The sequence below is a fragment of the Schistocerca serialis genome, chromosome 6 (genome assembly GCF_023864345.2).
Source record: "Schistocerca serialis cubense isolate TAMUIC-IGC-003099 chromosome 6, iqSchSeri2.2, whole genome shotgun sequence".
NCBI lineage: Eukaryota > Metazoa > Arthropoda > Insecta > Orthoptera > Acrididae > Schistocerca > Schistocerca serialis.
The window spans coordinates 539,724,667-539,747,499 of NC_064643.1; the positions used below are offsets into that span (position 1 = coordinate 539,724,667).

General features: G+C 38.5%; 1 protein-coding gene across 1 annotated transcript in view; it reads left to right on the forward strand.

Annotated features, from left to right (window-relative positions):
* The window catches only part of LOC126484150 (glutamate receptor ionotropic, kainate glr-3-like), a 97,723-nt gene that overhangs the window by 37,121 nt on the left and 37,769 nt on the right, over positions 1 to 22,833 (forward strand). The window contains exon 6 of the mRNA XM_050107548.1: positions 10,057 to 10,265. Coding sequence (XP_049963505.1) covers positions 10,057 to 10,265 — 209 coding nt within the window. The remainder of the gene's footprint in view (positions 1 to 10,056; positions 10,266 to 22,833) is intronic.

The following is a 22,833-nucleotide window of genomic DNA, read 5'->3' on the forward strand; positions in this document are numbered from 1 at the left end:
ACAGGTCGAGGTTGTCTGAGATCCTTATCTCATTCCATTCATTTATGGAGTTTATGATCCTTGTCCAGATGCTGTCTCCTCACAGGGTTTCGTCGAGCATCCTTTTTACTAATGATCGATTGAGGAGGTCGAAGGCCTTTGTGAAGTCTATGAATACAGCATAATATTTTTGCTTCTTATCGATGGTTTCCAATATGTTTTTTAAAAGCAGCTCCACTGCTGTGATAGTGGATCTTTTTTCCCTGAACCCGAATTGAGATTCTGGGAGGTGGTCTTCCAAAGTGTGTCTTATTCTTCCTGTGATTAGTTTTGTGAATACCTTAAAAGGTTTTTTTTTCCAAGGCTATTCCTCTGTATTTGTTTGTGTCCTTTGGGTCGCCCTTCCCTTTGTACATTACCCTTACTATTGATTTTCTCCACTGGCTTGGGATTTTTGCTGTTTCAGTGCATTTGTTATAAAGTTTTGTCCAGGTTGGTGCTAGCAGATGGGCTGTGTCTTTAAGGTATTTGTTGTAAACCATGTCTGGTCCTGCTGCTTTCTTCCTTTTTGGTGATTCAATGTTGTTTCGGACCTCATTTGGAGTGAGTGGGGACCAGGCTGGCATCTCTTGCGGTGTGAGCTCTTGACTTGCTACCTGTGCTCCTTCTCTACCATCTTTGTTGAGAATGTCTTTGAAATGTCTCGTCCATTTTTCCAGTGTGACTGTGCCTGCTTTCGGGGGCGGATTGCAATGAATGGGTCTCTCCTGGCTTCTTCAGCTAGTCTTCTTCCCTCTTCTTCCCTGTGTGCCATTCTCTTCTCCCTTGTTAGTGTTTTGTAGGATCTTCTTTTCTCAGCGTATGTTCGTAGTAGTGAGTGATTATCTGTGTCCATTTTTAGTCAGTGTAAAGCTTGGAGTACTTCTTTTCTTTGCTGATAACACTCTTGATTGAACCATGGTTTAGCTCTTCTCACTTTCCTGGGGGTAGTTGCTTGTTTTAAGAGTTTCTCCAGTTCCAGCGCTGCCTCCTCTACATTTGAGTTGTCGATTAAGAACTCAATTTGTTCTATCTGGTCATGGTATTCTTCCTCTTTCCTTGGATCCAGTCTCCTCGAGAGTGGTCTCTTCTCTTGGTTCTCTCTTGCCTTCCAATCACTTTGTATGGCTATGTTCATCAGGATGTGTTTTCTTATAGGCGTGTGGTTTGCATTCCAAAGAGGGCTTATGTCCCCTTTTATGTTTCCTCTTATGAGGGCGATATCAATAGAACTTTTGCCATTATGGCTGAAGTACGTAGGGACATTTGTGTTGTTTAGCAGGATGAGGCCTTCTTCTTGTAGTTATTCGATTACTAATTTTGTTTTGTGATTCTGTACATCCAACCGACAGTTTAGATCCACTGCGATAAGTAAAGGGATGTCTTTCTTGCTCCATCTTATTTGTTGGCCTAGTTCATCAGTTATGTCTGGCCGATTCGCTTGGCTGGAAGCAGGTTGCAAATATTGTGATGTGTTTTACTTCTATTAGAATGGAGTGATTTAGTTCTGTTGTCGCTATAATTGGTGTTATCCACGGTTTCAGTAGGACTGTTATTCCCCCTTGGGGTTGCCCCCTTTCTCCTTGTTTTGCCAGCATATTTATGCTATAGAATTTTGGGTGTTGCCAATGGTCTGTGAGAAAAGTTTCTGTGAATATTGCTATGTCATAACCTTCGAGAAAGTCTGTTGGAGCTATGCATGCTGCGTTTTTGAATCCTTCTACATTCCATAACATTATGTTCATGTTTTTTCTCCCTTCGTTTTCTCCTGGTTTTGTCGTCTCCGGGTACATCTGGTTTTGACACTATAGTACCGGTGTGCTTCTCAGATTGTCTGCTATGTTGTGGCACTGCTGGTCTTGGGCCAGTGAAAATCCTGAGTTTCCTTCGATGACAGCCTCTTGTAGGTTGGCTGGTTTCCGGCTTCGTTATATAGGAAGTCCTGGTCCCTGCCTGATAGGTTTCTTTTTTCTTTCTCCCCTCTTATCTTATCTGTCGGGTCTCTGATGACCTTACTTCTTTTCCTGTTGTTTGCGTTATCTGTTCCTCTTTTGGGGGTGGGGGTGGTGGGCCCTCTTCTGTTGGTGATGATGTTGCTTCTTTTTCCTCTATCGGGCATGGTGAGGTTTGTGGGTCTGCTTCTGTTGGTGATGAGGTTGTTTCTTTTTCTTTTATATGGCACAGTGGAGACATTCCTGCCTCTTCCTTCATTGGTAGTATCATGGGTGTCTGTGTCTGCCCTTGTAGTTTGTCAAATTTTTCCAAGATTTCTTTGCACAGAATAGTTTTTGCGCAGTTGTTTCTGTGTAAACCATGCCTTGTGAAATGCTCTCTTTGTGAGCTTGTTGCATTTATGAAAGTCACATTTGAGGAGCTGCTACATATCTTCCTAAATATCCTATTTGTTCTGGTAATTTCTTTATTTATGCAGGACTCGACCATCAAGTCGTGTCTTTGAGGAATGCTTAGCACATATACTTCAGAATGAGTAGCTTTCCCTAGAGTTTCCCTCAGTACTCTTCTTGCATTGATACTTTTGTTTCTATAAATGTCATTTCCTCCACCTATAATGACACATTTCGCACTTTTTGTTACGGATGTTTCCCAGGATTTCAACACTTCACTTAATGGCATGCCTGGTTTGGTGATTCCGCTTACTTTTAGTTTCTTTTGCATACTGGCCATTTTTTCTGCTAAGCCTCTTCCGTGGCTGCCTGAGAAGATGTATATGTCACTCTTTTTATTTCTCCCACTTGTCTTAGATGTATGTTCCTTTCTCTTGTTTCCCTGTTTGTTCATATCATCACTAGTGTCTGGCAGGTCATATTTATTTCTATTATTCTCACTTGTCTCATACATATGATTCTTACTTTTAGTTCCCTGTTTGATCGAGTCTTCACTGGTGTCAGGAAGCTCAGCTTTATTCGTTGTTTTCAGATCGTAATGATTTTTGCGCTGTTTCACATGCCAGGTTATTTTATGCCTAGTACTCTGCTCGATTTCCACTTTTTGTTTTTGTTTATGATCCCAATTTACCCCTTGTTTCACACGCCAGCTTATTATAGGACTAGCAAATGACTCATTTTCCACTTTTTGTTTTTGCTTATGTATTGTTTATGCACAGTTGATTGGCCTGACACCAGTGACTAGTCATTTGCATTATTTCTCTATTGTTATTCAGAACAGTTTGTAAATTGTCACCTGACGTTATTAGTGTTATATAATTTGTGTACAGTATATTCTTACATGGTATATAATTCTAGAAATCATGAATATAGACAATGAACAGGAAAGGCCCAAGAACCGAACCTTGGGGTATTCCTATTTTTATAGGGAGTATTGCTGATCTCTGTTTATTTACATATAGAAGCTTTAACCTGTTGCTTAAATAAGATTTGAATAAGGTGACTGGTATATCTTCAGAGCCATAGTATTCTAACTTTTTAATGATTATGTCATGAGACACTGAATCAAATGCTTTGCTTAAATCAATAAGTGTTCCAGATATATGCAGCCTCTTTTTATATGCTTCATATACATTGTTCACCAAAGCTTCAATTGCTTTTACAGTTGATAGGTGAGACCTGAATCCGAATTGCTGTTCATTTAATAGTTTGTTGCTTTCAAAATAGCTGTGTAGCTGCCCATGCATCCAATTTTCTATTATTTTGGATATGTTTGGTACTATTGATATGGGTCTGTAGTTGTTTGGGAGGTTTTTATCACCTTTTTTATACATAGGTAGTGTAACTGTGAGCTTAAGACATTCTGGAAAAATTCCTTCATCTAGTACTCTTTTTGACAGTGAGAGAAGTGGCACTATGATCTCCTCTGCTATACACTTTATGATGAAATTACTGAGTCCATAATAGTCCTCTGTTTTGGAATTGCTTAGTTTGTTTATTGATTTGCAAATGTCATTTAGGGTGATAGGGGTCCAAGTAAATTTCTCACTAGTCTGTTTTGTATGTATGAGTAGTGCTTCTGCATCTATGGTAGAATTATTGAGTGGATTGGTAGTGGCACTATTTACAAAATAATCATGGAGTGTATCACAGTCTATAGGGATGTTGTTTTCTTTATTGATGTTATTAATTTCCTGTTTTATGACATTCCAGGTTGCTTTACATTTATTTTTGGAGTTCAAAATGTATTCATCATTTGCATTGCACTTTTATTTCTGATTTGCCCATCTGTTCATCAACACTGCCATCTTGGTAAAGACTGCATACAAGTGCAACATTTTTGCCTTGCTTAGGAATATATGATTCTAAAATGCAAGATTTTCTGATGGCAAAGGTATTGAACCCACGTGATGCTTTCTTTGCTTCATGAATTCAAATGACAATTTCCATTTATTTTTTTGTATGGTTTCTAGTAAAGGTAGCCAAAAATGATTTTTCACTGCTTCAACCAACTGAAAACTGGTAAGCAAGTTATCAACTGTGATATTCCTGCTGGTTTCCTTGGTAGAGGTACACAACCTCTGATCTACAGCAGCTGGAGTATTACTTACATAATATGGTTCCTCTGGCTGTGTTCCAACATACACATCCATATCCATAGTATTATACATCACAGCATCACAAAAGGCAAATATTTTTGTTCTGTAGTTGTTCAGCTTGCTAGTTATATACTGTCCAAACCGACAATTGCCTTAAATGCCTCAACTTATCAGTTGTGAGGTATTTAAAGGGAGTGTATGCTATTTAGCAATTCTAGACAAACATTTCAAAAATGTTTCTTGTTGGAGGTAACTTGTCATATTTCAGTCTTTCTTCTCTTGTTAGCTTGTCAAATTACAGATATCTGAGAAGGAAACAAAATCTAGAGTGTGACATGATGAGCCTGAAAATGTTTGTCCCTGTGCCCTCACTTTTCCATTAATCATCTGATTCAGATGGTTAGGCTTCAATATTCCAGCCAAAATCAGGAAATCTATTTAGAGCTTGAGTTTCACTGTCAGTCGTTGCATTGCAATCACTGTCTCTGGAAAATTTACCTCTCTGGTACTCGATAAACAGGTTTGTGTTTTCTATGATTATGCTGATAATATCATCACTAAAACAAGTGCTTTCAAATATCAGTTGGCGTTTTCAGATGCTTTAGAGTAGGTTTTACACCAGGAAGATCGATTATTATATTTCCAGACCTTGTTTTAAAATTTTTTCGAGGTGTATGTTTATTATATTTCATAGCCAGACTATTTGTGATGTTGTCAATACTGTCCTCACCATCAGATAACTCTTGTTCTGTATCAGAATTTTCAGGTTGCCGTTCTACCCCATCTACACTTGCTTTCACATTCTTCATCATAGTCACCTCCACGATCATTCTCTGCCAAAACCTCAGCAAGCAACTTTCTAATTCTTCCAGACTCTCCTTCATGTACATCCATTTTGGAAAAAATAAATTAATGAAATAATCAACTAACCTGAACCTAACAGAACAATGTAACTAATAGAAGTGAAGACTGTAATAATAAAAAAAAAACCTTGACAATTAACAATAATACGGCAATAATGACATACCTTTTACTGTTACTCCTAAAGCCAACATTGCAATTTTCATGGAATGTTGTTGTTCACATGGGACTGTGAATCAACAGTTGTTGAACATGTCATCACCACTGCTCCAGTCCAAATGAAACAAAGGAGTAACATAGTACTGCTGGTTGTAGGAATGTATGCAGGTCATGTTAGTCCTAGGTCCAATGAGACTAAAAACGAAGAACTGATGGTCTACACATGACTACTGTAGGGTTAAAGGAAGACATCGAAGCAATTGAGAGGTGGGCTGCTGGATTTTCTACTCAAGAGTATGCTTCATGAACTAAAATGGGAATTCCTGGAGAGAAGGTAACATTCTTTTCAAGGAACACTATTGACAAAATTTAGAGGACCGCTATTTGAGGCTGACTACAGAACAGTTCTCCTACTGGCAACATACATTTTATGTAAGGACCACAAAAATAAGATATGAGAAATTAGAGTTCACATGGTGGTACATTTTTGCTTGCTACATTTGTGAATGGAACAGGTAAGGAAATGACTAGAAGTGTTACAGGGTACCATCCACCATGCACCATATGGTGGGCTGTGGAGTATGTATGTAGATGTAGATTTTCACTACATTCAGTCTACACGGGTACAACAAAATAAGCTCCTTAATTATCAAACAGACAACAGCAACTAAAATGTTTAGAGCCATGCAATATATTAGACTGAAGATGTTAAGTGTGCTATTATGTATTAAAATATGAAATCAATGAGCACATGGTTTGGTAGTGCAAACTGGAATAATATGATAAAAGATCCTTAAACACATAAGTGACACAACATAGACAATAAGATACATAAAAAGTGAACAATATGAATTATCCTCTCCCTCTCCTGGTTACATGGTATCATTAAATTGTAAGGTAGCATAGTTTAGTAATATAAAATTGCTGTTTTATTATAATGCATATAACTAATTGCCCCCTAATGTTTGTGTGCCTCAGTGATACAGATAGCCATCCACAACGGAGGGGTGTCTGTTGAGAGGCCAGACAAACATGTGGTTCCTGACAAGGGGCAGCAGCCTTTTCAGTATTTGCAGGGGCAGCAGTTTGGATGATTGACTGATCTGGCCTTGTAACAATAACCAAAACAGTACTGCTGTGCTGGTACTGCGAACAGCTGAAAGCAAGGGGAAACTACAGCCATAATTTTTCCCGAGGGCATGCACCTTTACTGTATGGTTAAATGATGATGGCATCCTCTTGGGTAAAATATTCCAGAGGTACAATAATCCCCCGTTTGGATCTCCGGGCGGGAACTACTCAGGAGGACGTTGTTATCAGGAGAAAGAAAACTGGCATTCTATGGATCGGAACATGGAATGTCAGATTCCTTAATCAGGCCGGTAGGTTAAAAAATTTAAAAAGAGAAATGGATAGGAGTGTGGGTAAGCTGCTACAAACAGCATAGAGAATGCATTATTGTGACCAAGATAGACATAAAGCCCACACCCATCACAGTAGTACAAGTTTATATGCCAACTACTTTCTGAAAGTATTTGAATGGAGTGTAACCATGTATGGAAGTGAAACATGGATGATAAATTGTTTGGACAAGAAGAGAATAGAAGCTTTTGAAATGTGGTGCTACAGAAGAATGCTGAAAATTAGATGGGTAGATCACATAACTAATGAGGAGGTATTGAATAGAATTGGAGAGAAGAGGAGTTTGTGGCACAACTTGACTAGAAGAAGGGATCAGTTGGTAGGACATGTTCTGAGGCCTCAAGGGCTCACCAATTTAGTATTGGAGGGCAGTGTGGAGGGTAAAAATTGTAGAGGGAGACCAAGAGATGAATACACTAAGCAGATTCAGAAGGATGTAGGTTGCAATAGGTACTGGGAAATGAAGAAGCTTGCACAGGATAGAGTAGCACGGAGAGCTGCATCAAACCAGTCTCAGGACTGAAGACCACAACAACAACAACAACAACAACAAGCTCTGCAGATGATGAAGAAATTGATGAAATGTATGATGAGATAAAAGAAATTATTCAGATAGTGAAGGGAGATGAAAATTTAATAGTCATGCGTCACTGGAATTTGATAGCAGGGAAAGGAAGAGAAGGAAACATAGAAGGTGAAAATGGAATGGGGACGGGGAATGAAAGAGGAAGCCGCCTGGTAGAATTTTGCACAGAGCATAACTTAATCATAGCTAACACTTCGTTCAAGAATCATAAAAGAAGATTGTATACATGGAAGAGGCCTGGAAATATGGAAAGGTTTCAGATAGATTATATAATGGTTAGACAGAGATTTAGGAATCAGGTTTTAAATTGTAAGACATTTCCAGGGGCATATGTGGACTGTGACCACAATCTGTTGGTTATGAACTGTAGATTAAAACAGAAAAACTGCAAAAAGGTGGGGATTTAAGGAGATGGAACCTGTATAAACTGACAGAACAAGAAGTTGTAGAGAGATTCAGAGAGAGCAATAAGGAACGACTGACAAGAATGGGGGAAAGAAATACAGTACATGAAGAATGGGTAGCTTTGAGAGACGAAATAGTGAAGGCAGCGGAGGATCAAGTAGGTAAAAAGATGAGGGCTAGTAGAAATCCTCGGGTAACAGAAGAAATATTGAATTTAAGTGATGAAAGGAGAAAATATAAAAATGCAATAAATGAAGCAGCCAAAAAGGAATACAAGTGTCTCAAAAATGAGATTGATTGGAAGTGCAAAATGGCTAAGCAGGTATGGCTAGAGGATAAATGTAAGGATGTAGAGGCATATATCACTAGGGGTGAGATAGATACTGCCTACAGGAAAATTAAAGAGACCTATGGACAAAAGAGAACCACTTGTATGAATATCAAGAGCTCAGATGGAAACCCAGTTCTAAGCAAAGAAGGGAAAGCAGAAAGATGGAAGTAGTATATAGAGGGTCTATACAAGGGCAATGTACTTGAGGACAGTATTATGGAAATGGAAGAACATGTAGTTGAAGAAGAAATGTGTGGAAGAGTTTGACAGAGCACTGAAAGATCTAAGTCGGAACAAGGCCCCAGGAGTAGACAACATTCCATTAGAACTACTGATAGCCTTGGGAGAGCCAGCGCTGACAAAACTTTACCATCTGGTGAGCAAGATATATTAGACAGGCGAAATACCCTCAGACTTCAAGAAGAATATAACAATTCCAATACCAAAGAAAGCAGGTGTTGACAGATGTGAAAATTACCGAACTGTCAGTTTAATAAGTCACAGCTGTAAAATACTAACATGAATTCTTTACAGATGAATGGAAAAACTGGTAGAAGCCGACCTCAGGGAAGATCAGTTTGGATTCCATAGAAACGTTGGAACATGTAGGCAATACTGACCCTACAATTTATCTTAGAAGAAAGATTAAGGAAAGGCAGACCTACATTTCTAGCATTTGTAGACTTAGAGAAAGCTTTTGACAATGTTGACTGGTATACTCTCTTTCAAATTCTGAAGGTGGCAGGGGTAAAACACAGGAAGCGAAAGGCTATTTACAATTTGTACAGAAACCAGATAGCAGTTATAAGAGTCGAGGGGCATGAGAGAGAAGTAGTGGTTGGGAAGGGAGTGAGACAGTGTTGTAGCCTATTCCCGATGTTATTCAATCTGTATATTGAGCAAGCAGTAAAGGAAACAAAAGAAATATTCAGAGTAGGAATTAAAATCCATGTAGAAGAGACAAAAACTTTCAGGTTTGTAAATAACATTGTAATTCTGTCAGAGACAGCAAAGGACCTGGAAGAGTTTGACAGAGCACTAAAAGACCTATGTCAAAACAAGGCCCCGGGAGTAGACAACATTCCATTAGAACTACTGACAGCCTTGGGAGAACCAGGCCTAACAAAACTCTACCATCAAGTGAGCAAGATGTATGAGATAGGCGAAATACCCTCAGACTTCAAGAAGAATATAATAATTCCAATCCCAAAGAAAGCATGTGTTGACAGATGTCAAAATTACCGAGCCATCAGTTTAATAAGCCATGGCTGCAAAATACTAACATGAATTCTTTACAGATGAATGGAAAAACTGGTAGAAGCTAACCTCGGGGAAACTTTTGTTTGAACTCGTAGCTAGATATCATGGTACAGTACCTCATGGTCTCACAACAGTTGTACAGAATCTGAGCTTTTATCACAGAATTAAAAATAAGCGTTTGATGCTTGTTTTAGCCATCTTTAGTGTAGTTTCATTAGGAGAACATTACTTGTGTACAAGTACTGATATACATAGTTATTCTTTGTGGATTTATAGACAGCTATTAATGTCACAAGCAACTGAGCATACAAAACTCTCATTTATGACAAAAATTATACTTGCAGCAATAGCAAAATATGCAGTAATGTCATATTTATGAAATAGTGCAGTCACAGATCTTTTAAAGCATATAAGAATATAAGCATCATGTCTATTTTAATAATGCTGTCAAAGATGAAAGACATATATAAGAACAGATATTTTATTTGAATAAATAAATATTTTTTCCAGGTTCTACAAGACTGCCCAACAGTACAGCTGCCAACATGATTATCAATTGGTTTTCTTTTGTGGCGATACTGCTTTTCAGTGCTTATTCTGGGCAGATAATTTCTTTTCTTTCCGTTCATGAGTCACCAATCCAGTCTGTTTCTGACCTGTCAGCATTCCATTATAAACTGGGAGTTGATATGTTCCCATATATTTCTCACTTATTTAAGGTAAGTACATCTTCTTATAATTTTTAGTATGGGAAGCATACCAAAATATCAATGAACAACAATAAGAGTTAATTGATGAGAAAGATAGTGCAACATAAAACTTACAAATAATACACTATTGATTCATCATATTCATTCGAATAATGACTTCTTAATGTTAAATATACATTCATTTGTCTAATATTTTTTGAACTGGTTGTTTTATTTTTATGTTTGGATGTGTTTATTGAAAACCCTCTTTTAGAAATATTATTGTTCAAAATTTTGTCAAAATACTGTAATTTAACAAACATCTTTGCTCTCAGATGAAAATTTCATTTTATGGAATTAATTGGCTTTCTTAAAGTTCACCCAGAAAGGAGATTGAAAAATATTTTCTTCTTTTCTGTTATGATTGTGTAAAGACTTAAGTGGGAGGTTAATATTGACTTACATCTCCACTCTTTAGTATTGTGCAATTCTGCTCACAAGATAGAGACATTGGTCGTATCAGACTTGATCTCTTTTGACCTCGTCTGTGTGAAGCAGCTAGGTAGATGTTCACAACCTGTGGTGAACATCCCAAAAGTACTTGGGGAAGCTTATTGGCACTCACTCAACATAGCAAATGCCTCCAGTAACTTTATTTTTTAGTCCTTTTGTAGTGACCAGATTATTTCTTTCTGTTTATGTTTATAGATGTGCAGATTGGGGTGATAGATTTTCCCTCACAGTAACTTTCATTTCCATCTTGGTTTCTGATTTCATCTTTGATTCAATTCATGAATCTATTACGCCAATTTAACATTGTCTTCGTCCATTTGGAGTTAACAGTAATCCTACCACTGAGGGAAGTTGCCACAGTACTGTGAGAGTTGTAATATGGATGCCAGGTTTCTGAGTCAGTGGAAACAACATTTAGATCAGCAAAAACAGTAGTTCCACCAAGAACTGACGCTGCATCAACAACAGCAACAGGAGGAGCATCATTTGCAGCTACTGAAACAGCAACAATAGTCAGTATTAATGGCACCAGCATGATCAATGCCTGTCGCTAAATTCAAAGACATGGAGGAAAATTGAACAGTCTACGTGGGTAGTTCCCTCCCTTATTAAAATGCATGTAGCATTTCAGATTCTGTTTGTCAATGCACTATTTAATTGGCCTCAAGAAGTAAGTTACATGAGTTAACTCAAAAGCTAGAGCTAATGTCTGACCTCATTAGTTTTGAGCTCTCTGCAGTCTGTGATTTTCTGCCTAAACATTATAGGCACAATAGCTAAAATATAATGAATGTGCAAAACAGAGCCAGATGAATTCCATGTGACTTGGACCATGAAATTAGTGGAAATTAATATGTGGTTTTCCATCTGTCACCTCTACAACAGCCTGTACTCTGCTGGGGACACTCTCAGTGAGGTGTCGGAAATTCTGTGGAGAAATGGCAGCCATTCTTCCTCAAGGGCCAAAGTCAGTAATGACAGTAATGTTGGATGCTGGCATCAATGGTGAAGTCAACATTCTAACTCATTCCAAAGGTATTCCATTGTGTTCAGGTCAGGACTGTGAGCAGGCCAGTACATTTCAGGAATGTTATTGTCCACAAACCATTGCCTTACAGATCCTGCTTTATGACAGCGTGCACTGTCATGCTGATACAAACAGTCATCATCTCCAAAGTGCTATATGGAGTGCTGATGGCACTTTGTGATTTTATGTGATTTTGTACAGCCACCCTCCACAATGCTCAATGGTCCCTGTATGTCAGTACATAAGTCCTTCATAATCTAGATTTAGCTGTGGTTGTTTGTTCATATTTCCACTTCACAATCACATCACTTGGACAGCTTTAGAAGGGTTGAAATGTCCCTTATATATTTGTTACTCAGGTGACTTCCACTGCCTAGTCCACATTTGAAGTTTGAGTTCTTTGAGCTCTACTGACTGACACATTCTACTGTTACTGCTGCTCTATTGACAACACAGTACTCCCCACTTCCTTTTACACTGGGTGGTCAGTGTCTCATGACATCTAGTGTGGTCATGCTCTGAGTATAACATGAAGCATGAGTAATACCAGTGCCCACACCGTGAAGCCGAATGTGACACACGCCCCAAGCTGGGTTGTCAAACTGGGCTTGTGCCTGTAAGCACCAGGGTGCAACATGCCACGCCACATCATCTTATCAGTATGGTCAGTAAATGGAATGCCAACTAAACTAGTGGTCAAGTAGGCCTTCAAATGCCATGATGTGGCATTCCAGATATGTACATGAGCTACAGTGTCTTTAACTAACTGGTAAACTTCCCTACGGATTCACACTCCATGGTTCTGGTGACTATAATGGGAAGCAGTTTTTTACAGAAGACAGCACATCCTGCCATAGAGTGAAATAAACATTAAATCAAGTTTACTGTATGCAACTTGAACTCTAACACAGCTTGTAGTTAGATCAACAGTAGCAAATAATGTTTTTGGTTTAGATCCATTTACATTATTCGGGTTTTTAGTCAGTGACGAGGTGTGACTAGTATCAAGTTTCTTCCTGTCTCTTTGTTTAGATTAGGTGATTGCAATGTATAAGCAATTATCTGCACATGGAATCAATTGCACAAAAGATGTTCTTATGCATATCTTGCTAAAATCATCCACACAATCTCGTTTCTTCAGAGCAAGGACAAATCCATTTGCTGGGTGGGATATTGTTAACATAAAATTAGAGAGACTTCAAAGACTGATGTAGTTGCACCTGTATTAATTATACAGGGTGAGGCAGATAAAAGTAGCCAAGTGATTATAAAGGAAATGAAGTGAAATTACAGAAATGAAGAGCTGAAATGGACTCACTATTTACTTACATTGAAAAATATAGTGATTTTATATAAAAACAAAGATGAGGTGACTTACCGAACAAAAGCGCTGGCAGGTCGATAGACACACAAACAAACACAAACATACACACAAAATTCAAGCTTTCGCAACAAACTGTTGCCTCATCAGGAAAGAGGGAAGGAGAGGGGAAGACGAAAGGAAGTGGGTTTTAAAGGAGAGGGTAAGGAGTCATTCCAATCCCGGGAGCGGAAAGACTTACCTTAGGGGGAAAAAGGACAGGTATACACTCGCACACACGCACATATCCATCCACACATACAGACACAAGCAGACATATTTAAAGACAAAGAGTTTGGGCAGAGATGTCAGTCGAGGCAGAAGTGTAGAGGCAAAGAAGTTGTTGAAAGACAGGTGAGGTATGAGTGGCGGCAACTTGAAATTAGCGGAGATTGAGGCCTGGCGGATGACGAGAAGAGAGGATATACTGAAGGGCAAGTTCCCATCTCCGGAGTTCGGATAGGTTGGTGTTGGTGGGAAGTATCCAGATAACCCGGACGGTGTAACACTGTGCCAAGATGTGCTGGCCGTGCACCAAGGCATGTTTAGCCACAGGGTGATCCTCATTACCAACAAACACTGTCTGCCTGTGTCCATTCATGCGAATGGACAGTTTGTTGCTGGTCATTCCCACATAGAATGCGTCACAGTGTAGGCAGGTCAGTTGGTAAATCACGTGGGTGCTTTCACACGTGGCTCTGCCTTTGATCGTGTACACCTTCCGGGTTACAGGACTGGAGTAGGTGGTGGTGGGAGGGTGCATGGGACAGGTTTTGCATCGGGGGCGGTTACAAGGATAGGAGCCAGAGGGTAGGGAAGGTGGTTTGGGGATTTCATAGGGATGAACGAACAGGTTACGAAGGTTAGGTGGACGGCGGAAAGACACTCTTGGCGGAGTGGGGAGGATTTCATGAAGGATGGATCTCATTTCAGGGCAGGATTTGAGGAAGTCGTATCCCTGCTGGAGAGCCACATTCAGAGTCTGGTCCAGTCCCGGAAAGTATCCTGTCACAAGTGGGGCACTTTTGTGGTTCTTCTGTGGGGGATTCTGGGTTTGAGGGGACGAGGAAGTGGCTCTGGTTATTTGCTTCTGTACCAGGTCGGGAGGGTAGTTGCGGGATGCGAAAGCTGTTTTCAGGTTGTTGGTGTAATGATTCAGGGATTCCGGACTGGAGCAGATTCGTTTGCCACGAAGACCTAGGCTGTAGGGAAGGGACCGTTTGATGTGGAATGGGTGGCAGCTGTCATAATGGAGGTACTGTTGCTTGTTGGTGGGTTTGATGTGGACGGACGTGTGAAGTTGGCCATTGGACAGGTGGAGGTCAACGTCAAGGAAAGTGGCATGGGATTTGGAGTAGGACCAGGTGAAACTGATGGAACCAAAGGAGTTGAGGTTGGAGAGGAAATTCTGGAGTTCTTCTTCACTGTGAGTCCAGATCATGAAGATGTCATCAATAAATCTGTACCAAAATTTGGGGTGGCAGACTTGGGTAACCAAGAAGGCTTCCTCTAAGCAACCCATGAATAGGTTGGCGTACGAGGGGGCCATCCTGGTACCCATGGCTGTTCCCTTTAATTGTTGGTATGTCTGGCCTTCAAAAGTGAAGAAGTTGTGGGTCAGGATGAAGCTGGCTAAGGTGATGAGGAAAGAGGTTTTAGGTAGGGTGGCAGGTGATTGGCGTGAAAGGAAATGCTCCATCGCAGCGAGGCCCTGGACGTGCGGAATATTTGTGTATAAGGACGTGGCATCAATGGTTACAAGGATGGTTTCCGGGGGTAACAGATTGGGTAAGGATTCCAGGCGTTCAAGGAAGTGGTTGGTGTCCTTGATGAAGGATGGGAGACTGCATGTAATGGGTTGAAGTGAAAAGTACATGTATAGAAGATGTTGAAAGTGACCCTCAGCAACATCAATACGCGGCTGTGCACTTCTAAGTCTATTCAGATACACCTGATGTAAAATTCTGATATTAGTGGCAGCAACTTCATGGCTGATGTTGTGTTTCAGTTCCTGCGTTTTGCGTGGATTTGTTTCAGAGACCTTGCTCTTCAAGTGTCCCCACAGGAAAAAATAGCATGTCATTAGATCCAATGAATGTGGCGACCATTAATGTTTGCTGACAGTTTGTTCCTCAGTGAAGACAACATGGACTCATTCCAGGAATACCTCAGATGTCTGACATGTTACTCCATCTTGCTTGAAGAAGCAGTGTTGTCTTTTATATTCAGTTAGTTGAACATAAAATCTATCAAAGATTTCCATATATGCAACTGTGTTGAGGACAGTGTCAAAAAATATCAGTCCAATGATGCTTGTTCCTGTTACATTGCATCAAACACCAATTTTTTCATTAAGGCATGGTTGCTGACATGTAGTGTCAGGGTTCTCCATTGCTCAGTACCTCACATTCTGTAAATTCACATGACCAGAAAGATGAAACCATGCTTCATCAAGCATGAAGTGGTGGAAAGGGTCTAATAAGCCACGATTGATGTTATTCAAAAGCCACATCAGTAATCCATACTTTTCTTACTGTCATCTTCCCATAATTGCTGCACAACCATCACATAATATGGCTTCAAATTTAAGACTTTTCAATACTTGCTGGCAACTCTTCCTACTTACATGCACCTGTTGGGCCAATTTATGTTTACACTTCTTTTCCTTTGAATAATTCTTTAGCAAATGTCTGCAATAATTTCTGGTATGCAAACTGAAGGGATTCTTTGCCATTTTACATTTTGCACAGATCAATAGGTGCATGTTTTTGTACAGACTGTGTATAGCTCTCTTTGCTGGTAATCCTCTATCCCTGCAATTGACCCTGAAAATTTCACGAGTTTCTTTAAATGAACTTGCTTTCACATATGTTTCCACAATGTCAATTCTTTCTTCTATTGAGAAAGTCATTTTGCATACTTTAAAGAGAAATGTCTAACTTTACTGATGAAGTACACTGAAATGCTGATAGAAAAATGTTAGCTGTTTACTCTGTTTCAGAAGTCAAAATACTGAATTTGCATTCAAAGAAGGGGGTGGGGGTGGGGTTAGGGGGGTGGGTTGGGGGTGGGGAGCTCATCTTAACTGTGCCACCCTGCACAGCAGTAACAATAAAAAAACTAAACAAATGTACAAGGATATGCAGAGATTTCAAGGCTGCAGTCAATGTGTCACTATTACTGGTTTGCATTCAGAGTGGCTAATGCTCCCACAGTGTTTCAAAGATATGTCAATAAATTAATCCAAGATATTCTGAACTGAACAAATTATCTTAATGTCTTTGTTGTATCATGATCTATTAAAAAACAGCACATGGCTAGTCTGCAAGTGCCGGCTTAACAAACACAACCTATCCAAGTCAAAAATTTACAAATTAAGAAACATTTAAGTAAGAATAGGCCTGATTATGACCAATTCAAAATAAAACTAAAGACTTACCCCATTTAAAATGTCTGAAAGCTATATGGCAAGCAGCAGTGTTCTTTGCAAAGCTACATGACCAGTAGCACTGTGTGATAAACATGCCTCCCATGTTACAAATTTTCCTTTAAAAAGTACCAATATAAATAAGTATGTGAAATATTAAACTTCTGATAGGAGATAAATAGGAGCTAACTGATACAATTAAAGAAGTAGCAATTTTTTTCCAAAGAAGTGGCTTTCTCTCTGATTACTAGATTACATTTGTCCATCACAAATAACATTAAGCCATATAGTGATAGCTGACTGTTAATATGTTTCAAGTTTCTATGATTTGCTTTTTCTTAAATGTATACTTTCACTCATTCCATATCACTGAAGACTCCTTCTTGAAAGGATCTATGGAATGTGATGAGTTAATGGGTGAGTTCTCCTTTTGATACAAAATATATAATTTGTTTGCAATCTTACACTAGCACTACTTCTATCAATCACGGAACAAGACTGGACCTTTGCAAACTATTTATATAGAAGAACAGGAATCACAGTATCCTATTGTTCAGCATTCTGTGAAATGTAACCGAAGGGGATAGGACCTTGATTCTTGCCATCCATTCACCTGTAAAAGGTTTGTCATTCTCTACCATAGACTTCCTCCCTCTCCTTTTACATTTACATTGTGCATTATGATATTATTTCTGTCTGTCTGTACTCACTTCCCATGTCTTGCTCATTATATGAGCTTTCTTTCCTCTTTCCTTTAAAAATTGATGAGCCCAGTACTTCTACTTATTAATATTAAGAGCCAATTCTTACTAACACCATGGAATTCATATCTTGACTGCTAGTCCATTATTACTTTTGAATCATTTCTTGTAATTGAGTCTGTCTTAACCAGGGGTTGACATAACTTTCCCTTCTTTTTACCCCCTGTAAATCTTTCCCTTAGTCTTAATATTCCTAATCATTTTCTTTAAGCAAGTTATTTTACAATTCTGCAAACTAGAGCTCCAACCCAACTTAACTTTATTTTATGTGTATTAGCTTTATCCACCTTATTTCTGCTTTGGTGGCTGCTAAGTATACGCTTCTCTATGGTACAAGTATTATTGTATATAGTGCCAACTGAATACTCGCAATTACTGAGGGTATTTTTGTTCCAGCTCTACAATTACAAGAAAATGCATGTTTTCTCACCAGATGAACTTAACTTTATTAAAGCAAAGCATCATCAGTGGTCTGTAACTGAAGGTATTTACAACCAACTGATGATGCTATACTTCAATGAAACAAAATATGCCTGGTAAGAAAAACGTGCACTTTCTTGCAGTTGTAACAAAGGAACAAAAATACCCTCAGGAACTGCAAAGCAGCTATGGACAATATGACCATACAAATGAAGAATTTTACACTCACAGCTTTACAGTGACACACTTTTTAAACTAACTGCCGTTTGTTGTGCATCATATACAGAATATGAACATTTAGATTTATTTATTAGCTATCTTTAAGCATTAAAAATACATTTGTCTCTTATGTACATAAACACCTTACATATAAAATTACATAAATAACATACATGGCATAAAAGATATTTTAGATAATTATTGTCTATAATGATACAAAACTGTCCATTATATGAGTTTAATCTAATGAAACTCCATTAGTGTATCAGGTCATCTGTAGGACACTTTATGAACTATTCTATTATATAAAATGATTTTTCTCGAAGCTATTTCTGTCTTGCACTTACAAACATATTCAATGACACACTGTGTGCCTGTAGTGACAACATGTTAAACAGTTTTACCTCAATGTACCTGGAACTATGATGGGTTTTTTAAGTCTAGCAACAGTGATGTCAGTTTACTGTTTCAGGCAAGTGTTATGTTGGTGAACAGATTGTTGTACTTTGTGACTGTATTGGTTTTCTTTTGTAGGTACTATAAAGAGGGACATAACTGTTGGTATTTTAAGTTTTTTGAAATGTCGTCTACAAAATTCATTATTTCTGACCCAACAGATACATCTGACTATCTTCTTTTGCCAACTGAGAACTTTTTCGCTCATGGTAATACCTCATAACAAAATATCATAAGTCAAGTGGGTGTGGAAAAAGGCATCTCTAATCAGATCCTACCTGAGTGATAGAAGATAAATTGTGTATTTCAGTGATGTGAGGTCAAATGTTTTGGATATCATGCAGGGTGTGCCAGAGGGTTCTGTGTTTGGACCTTTACTCTTCATAATATTTGTAAATGACTTGCCCAGCACTATATTGTGTAAATCCACACTCTATGCAGATGATACCATTTTTGTTATAGATGGGATAGACTTAAGAACATGAAAGCAGGAAAGCAGGAAAGTAATCTCAGAGCAGCCAACAAGTGGTTCCAAATCAATGAATGGTTTATTAATCAGGGAAAAACTTTAAATATCTTCTTTAGCTTATGTGTTAAAGATGCCAGCAATGGTTGTGCTTCAGCTAAACTACTAGGGACCCACCTTGACTGAAAATTAACATGGAAGAATCATACCAATTATATCTGTACTAAGTTAGTAAGTGTGACCATAGCAGAAGAGTTTTTACAGCAGTATGCTATGGCTGACGAATCAGATGCCTTGCTGAGATTCACAAAGGTAACTTTAACAGATAATCTTGATTCAAATGATGATAGTATAAATGAAACAAAATTTTCAACTGCTTCTACTGTTGACAAGCCATACTGAGCTGTACTGAGTGTTACTAAGAATATTTTTCACAGACAGGTGTTGATTGATTTGGAGCTGTATTCAATATTCCATTACTTCTGAAATTATTGGTACAAATGAGATGGGTAGTAATCATTAGGACGAGACTTGTCACATTTTTTTGTGCAGAGGAGAAAGGATATCAGTTTTTTTGTGATGAAGGGAAAGAGCCACTGCCAAACATCCAGTTTATAAGAGAACACAGTGGACGTGATATTACATCCACAATTCTTTTGATAATAAGATTGGAGAGGCCATAAATATTCTGCATTTTTGAGTAACTTAATTTTGCTATTGCAATTGTAATATCAGTTACTTTTACCTCAATTTGTTTAAAGACAGGAACTATATCTAAAAAAAATTTGTAAGAAGGAGCTTGCATGATTTGAGTTATGGATGTTACTATACTTATGGCTGTGTTTGGTTGCAACTATGGTATTAATTTTTAGCATTAATGAAGAAAGTGTTGAAACCATCTGGTGTGACACCAATATCACAGGAACTACTTTTCCTAATACCTTTACTTCTACCCAGATGAGTCTTGACAACAGTCCAGAATGCTTTACATTTATTTTGGGACTTATTAATATAACATCATTTGCCTTTTACTTGTGCAATCTAATGTGCCTTGCATTTCTTCTTTTGCTCTTTTTACTTGAATATTCCTTGATTTGTCATAGGAAATAATTAACAGAGTTCTCAGTACTTCTAAATCAGGTGCAAAGCAGTTATGTTCAGATGAGAGGCCATATTTCCTGGCAGTTCCCTTATTTTTTCATTCCTTTAGTGCAATGAGTTTGGAATATATCAGACAGTGCATTAATAAATAATGTAAATGTATTTGCAATATGACTACTTTCAAGGGGAACATCATTACAGTTTATCATCTTTAGCTGTGTTCAGTAGTTATCAGTACTGTCCTCATTCTGATGTATAATGTACTTAATTTTGTGGGAATCAGATATGGACTCTTTAGTTTTTAATTTTAATGAGATCCCTTTATGGTTTGATGAAAAATGTTTATTGAACAACCCTAGTTCATACTGATTTGTTTCGACATTACTAATTACATTATCAAGACAGTCAGATTTGTTTTGTTGAGTTATCATTACTACAGTACAGGTAATGTGATCTTAGCATATTGAGTAGATTAAGTTGTTTAGGTGTCCTTAGTCTTATGTCAACATTTATTTTACCAAACATTAAAATTAACTGAAAGAACCAGAGGTTGTACAGAGATTCAGGGAGAGCATAAGGGAGCAATTGACAGGAATGGGGGAAATAAATACAGTAGAAGAAGAATGGGTAGCTTTGAGGGATGAAGTAGTGAAGGCAGCAGAGGATCAAGTAGGTAAAAAGACGAGGGCTAATAGAAATCCTTGGGTAACAGAAGAAATATTGAATTTAATTGATGAAAGGAGAAAATATAAAAATGCAGTAAGTGAAACAGGCAAAAAGGAATACAAACATCTCAAAAATGAGATCGACAGGAAGTGCAAAATGGCTAAGCAGGGATGGCTAGAGGACAAATGTAAGGATGTAGAGGCCTATCTCACTAGGGGTAAGATAGATACCGCCTACAGGAAAATTAAAGAGACCTTTGGAGATAAGAGAACGACTGGTATGAATATCAAGAGCTCAGATGGAAACCCAGTTCTAAGCAAAGAAGGGAAAGCAGAAAGGTGGAAGGAGTATATAGAGGGTCTATACAAGGGCGATGTACTTGAGGACAATATTATGGAAATGGAAGAGGATGTAGATGAAGATGAAATGGGAGATACGATACTGAGTGAAGAGTTTGACAGAGCACTGAAAGACCTGAGTCGAAACAAGGCCCCCGGAGTAGACAATATTCCATTGGAACTACTGACGGCCGTGGGAGAGCCAGTCCTGACAAAACTCTACCATGTGGTGAGCAAGATGTATGAAACAGGCGAAATACCCTCAGACTTCAAGAAGAATATAATAATTCCAATCCCAAACAAAGCAGGTGTTGACAGATGTGAAAATTACCAAACTATCAGCTTAATAAGTCACAACTGCAAAATACTGACACGAATTCTTTACAGACGAATGGAAAAACTAGTAGAAGCCAACCTCGGCGAAGATCAGTTTGGATTCCGTAGAAACACTGGAACACGTGAGGCAATACTGACCTTACGACTTATCTTAGAAGAAAGATTAAGGAAAGGCAAACCTACGTTTCTAGCATTTGTAGACTTAGAGAAAGCTTTTGACAATGTTGACTGGAATACTCTCTTTCAAATTCTGAAGGTGGCAGGTGTAAAATACAGGGAGCGAAAGGCTATTTACAATTTGTACAGAAACCAGATGGCAGTTATAAGAGTCGAGGGACATGAAAGGGAAGCAGTGGTTGGGAAGGGAGTAAGACAGGGTTGTAGCCTCTCCCCGATGTTGTTCAATCTGTATATTGAGCAAGCAGTAAAGGAAACAAAAGAAAAATACGGGGTAGGTATTAAAATTCATGGAGAAGAAATAAAAACTTTGAGGTTCGCCGATGACATTGTAATTCTGTCAGAGACAGCAAAGGACTTGGAAGAGCAGTTGAATGGAATGGACAGTGTCTTGAAAGGAGGATATAAGATGAACATCAACAAAAGCAAAACAAGGATAATGGAATGTAGTCTAATTAAGTCGGGTGATGCTGAGGGAATTAGATTAGGAAATGAGGCACTTAAAGTAGTAAAGGAGTTTTGCTATTTGGGGAGCAAAATAACTGATGATGGTCGAAGTAGAGAGGATATAAAATGTAGGCTGGCAATGGCAAGGAAAGCATTTCTGAAGAAGAGAAATTTGTTAACATCCAGTATTGATTTAAGTGTCAGGAAGTCATTTCTGAAAGTATTCGTATGGAGTGTAGCCATGTATGGAAGTGAAACATGGACGATAAATAGTTTGGACAAGAAGAGAATAGAAGCTTTCGAAATGTGGTGCTACAGAAGAATGCTGAAGATTAGATGGGTAGATCACATAACTAATGAGGAAGTATTGAATAGGATTGGGGAGAAGAGAAGTTTGTGGCACAACTTGACCAGAAGAAGGGATCGGTTGGTAGGACATGTTCTGAGGCATCAAGGGATCACCAATTTAGTATTGGAGGGCAGCGTGGAGGGTAAAAATCGTAGAGGGAGACCAAGAGATGAATACACTAAGCAGATTCAGAAGGATGTAGGTTGCAGTAGGTACTGGGAGATGAAAAAGCTTGCACAGGATAGAGTGGCATGGAGAGCTGCATCAAACCAGTCTCAGGACTGAAGACCACAACAACAACAACATTAAAATCCTATGTTTAAACCATTTCTCAACGTATAAATTCAGTTTCTGTAAGGTCTGCACAAATACGAGGTCTATTCAAAAAATTCTGGAACATTCGTAATTTTGCACCAATGGTGTGTTGAAGCAAAATGTAGTTGGCATCCCTACATACACCTGTGTTTAATGTGTAACTGCAAGAAGTTTCATTACTGTATGTCTCTTAGTTTTGTTCAGTGCTGTATTGAGTAGA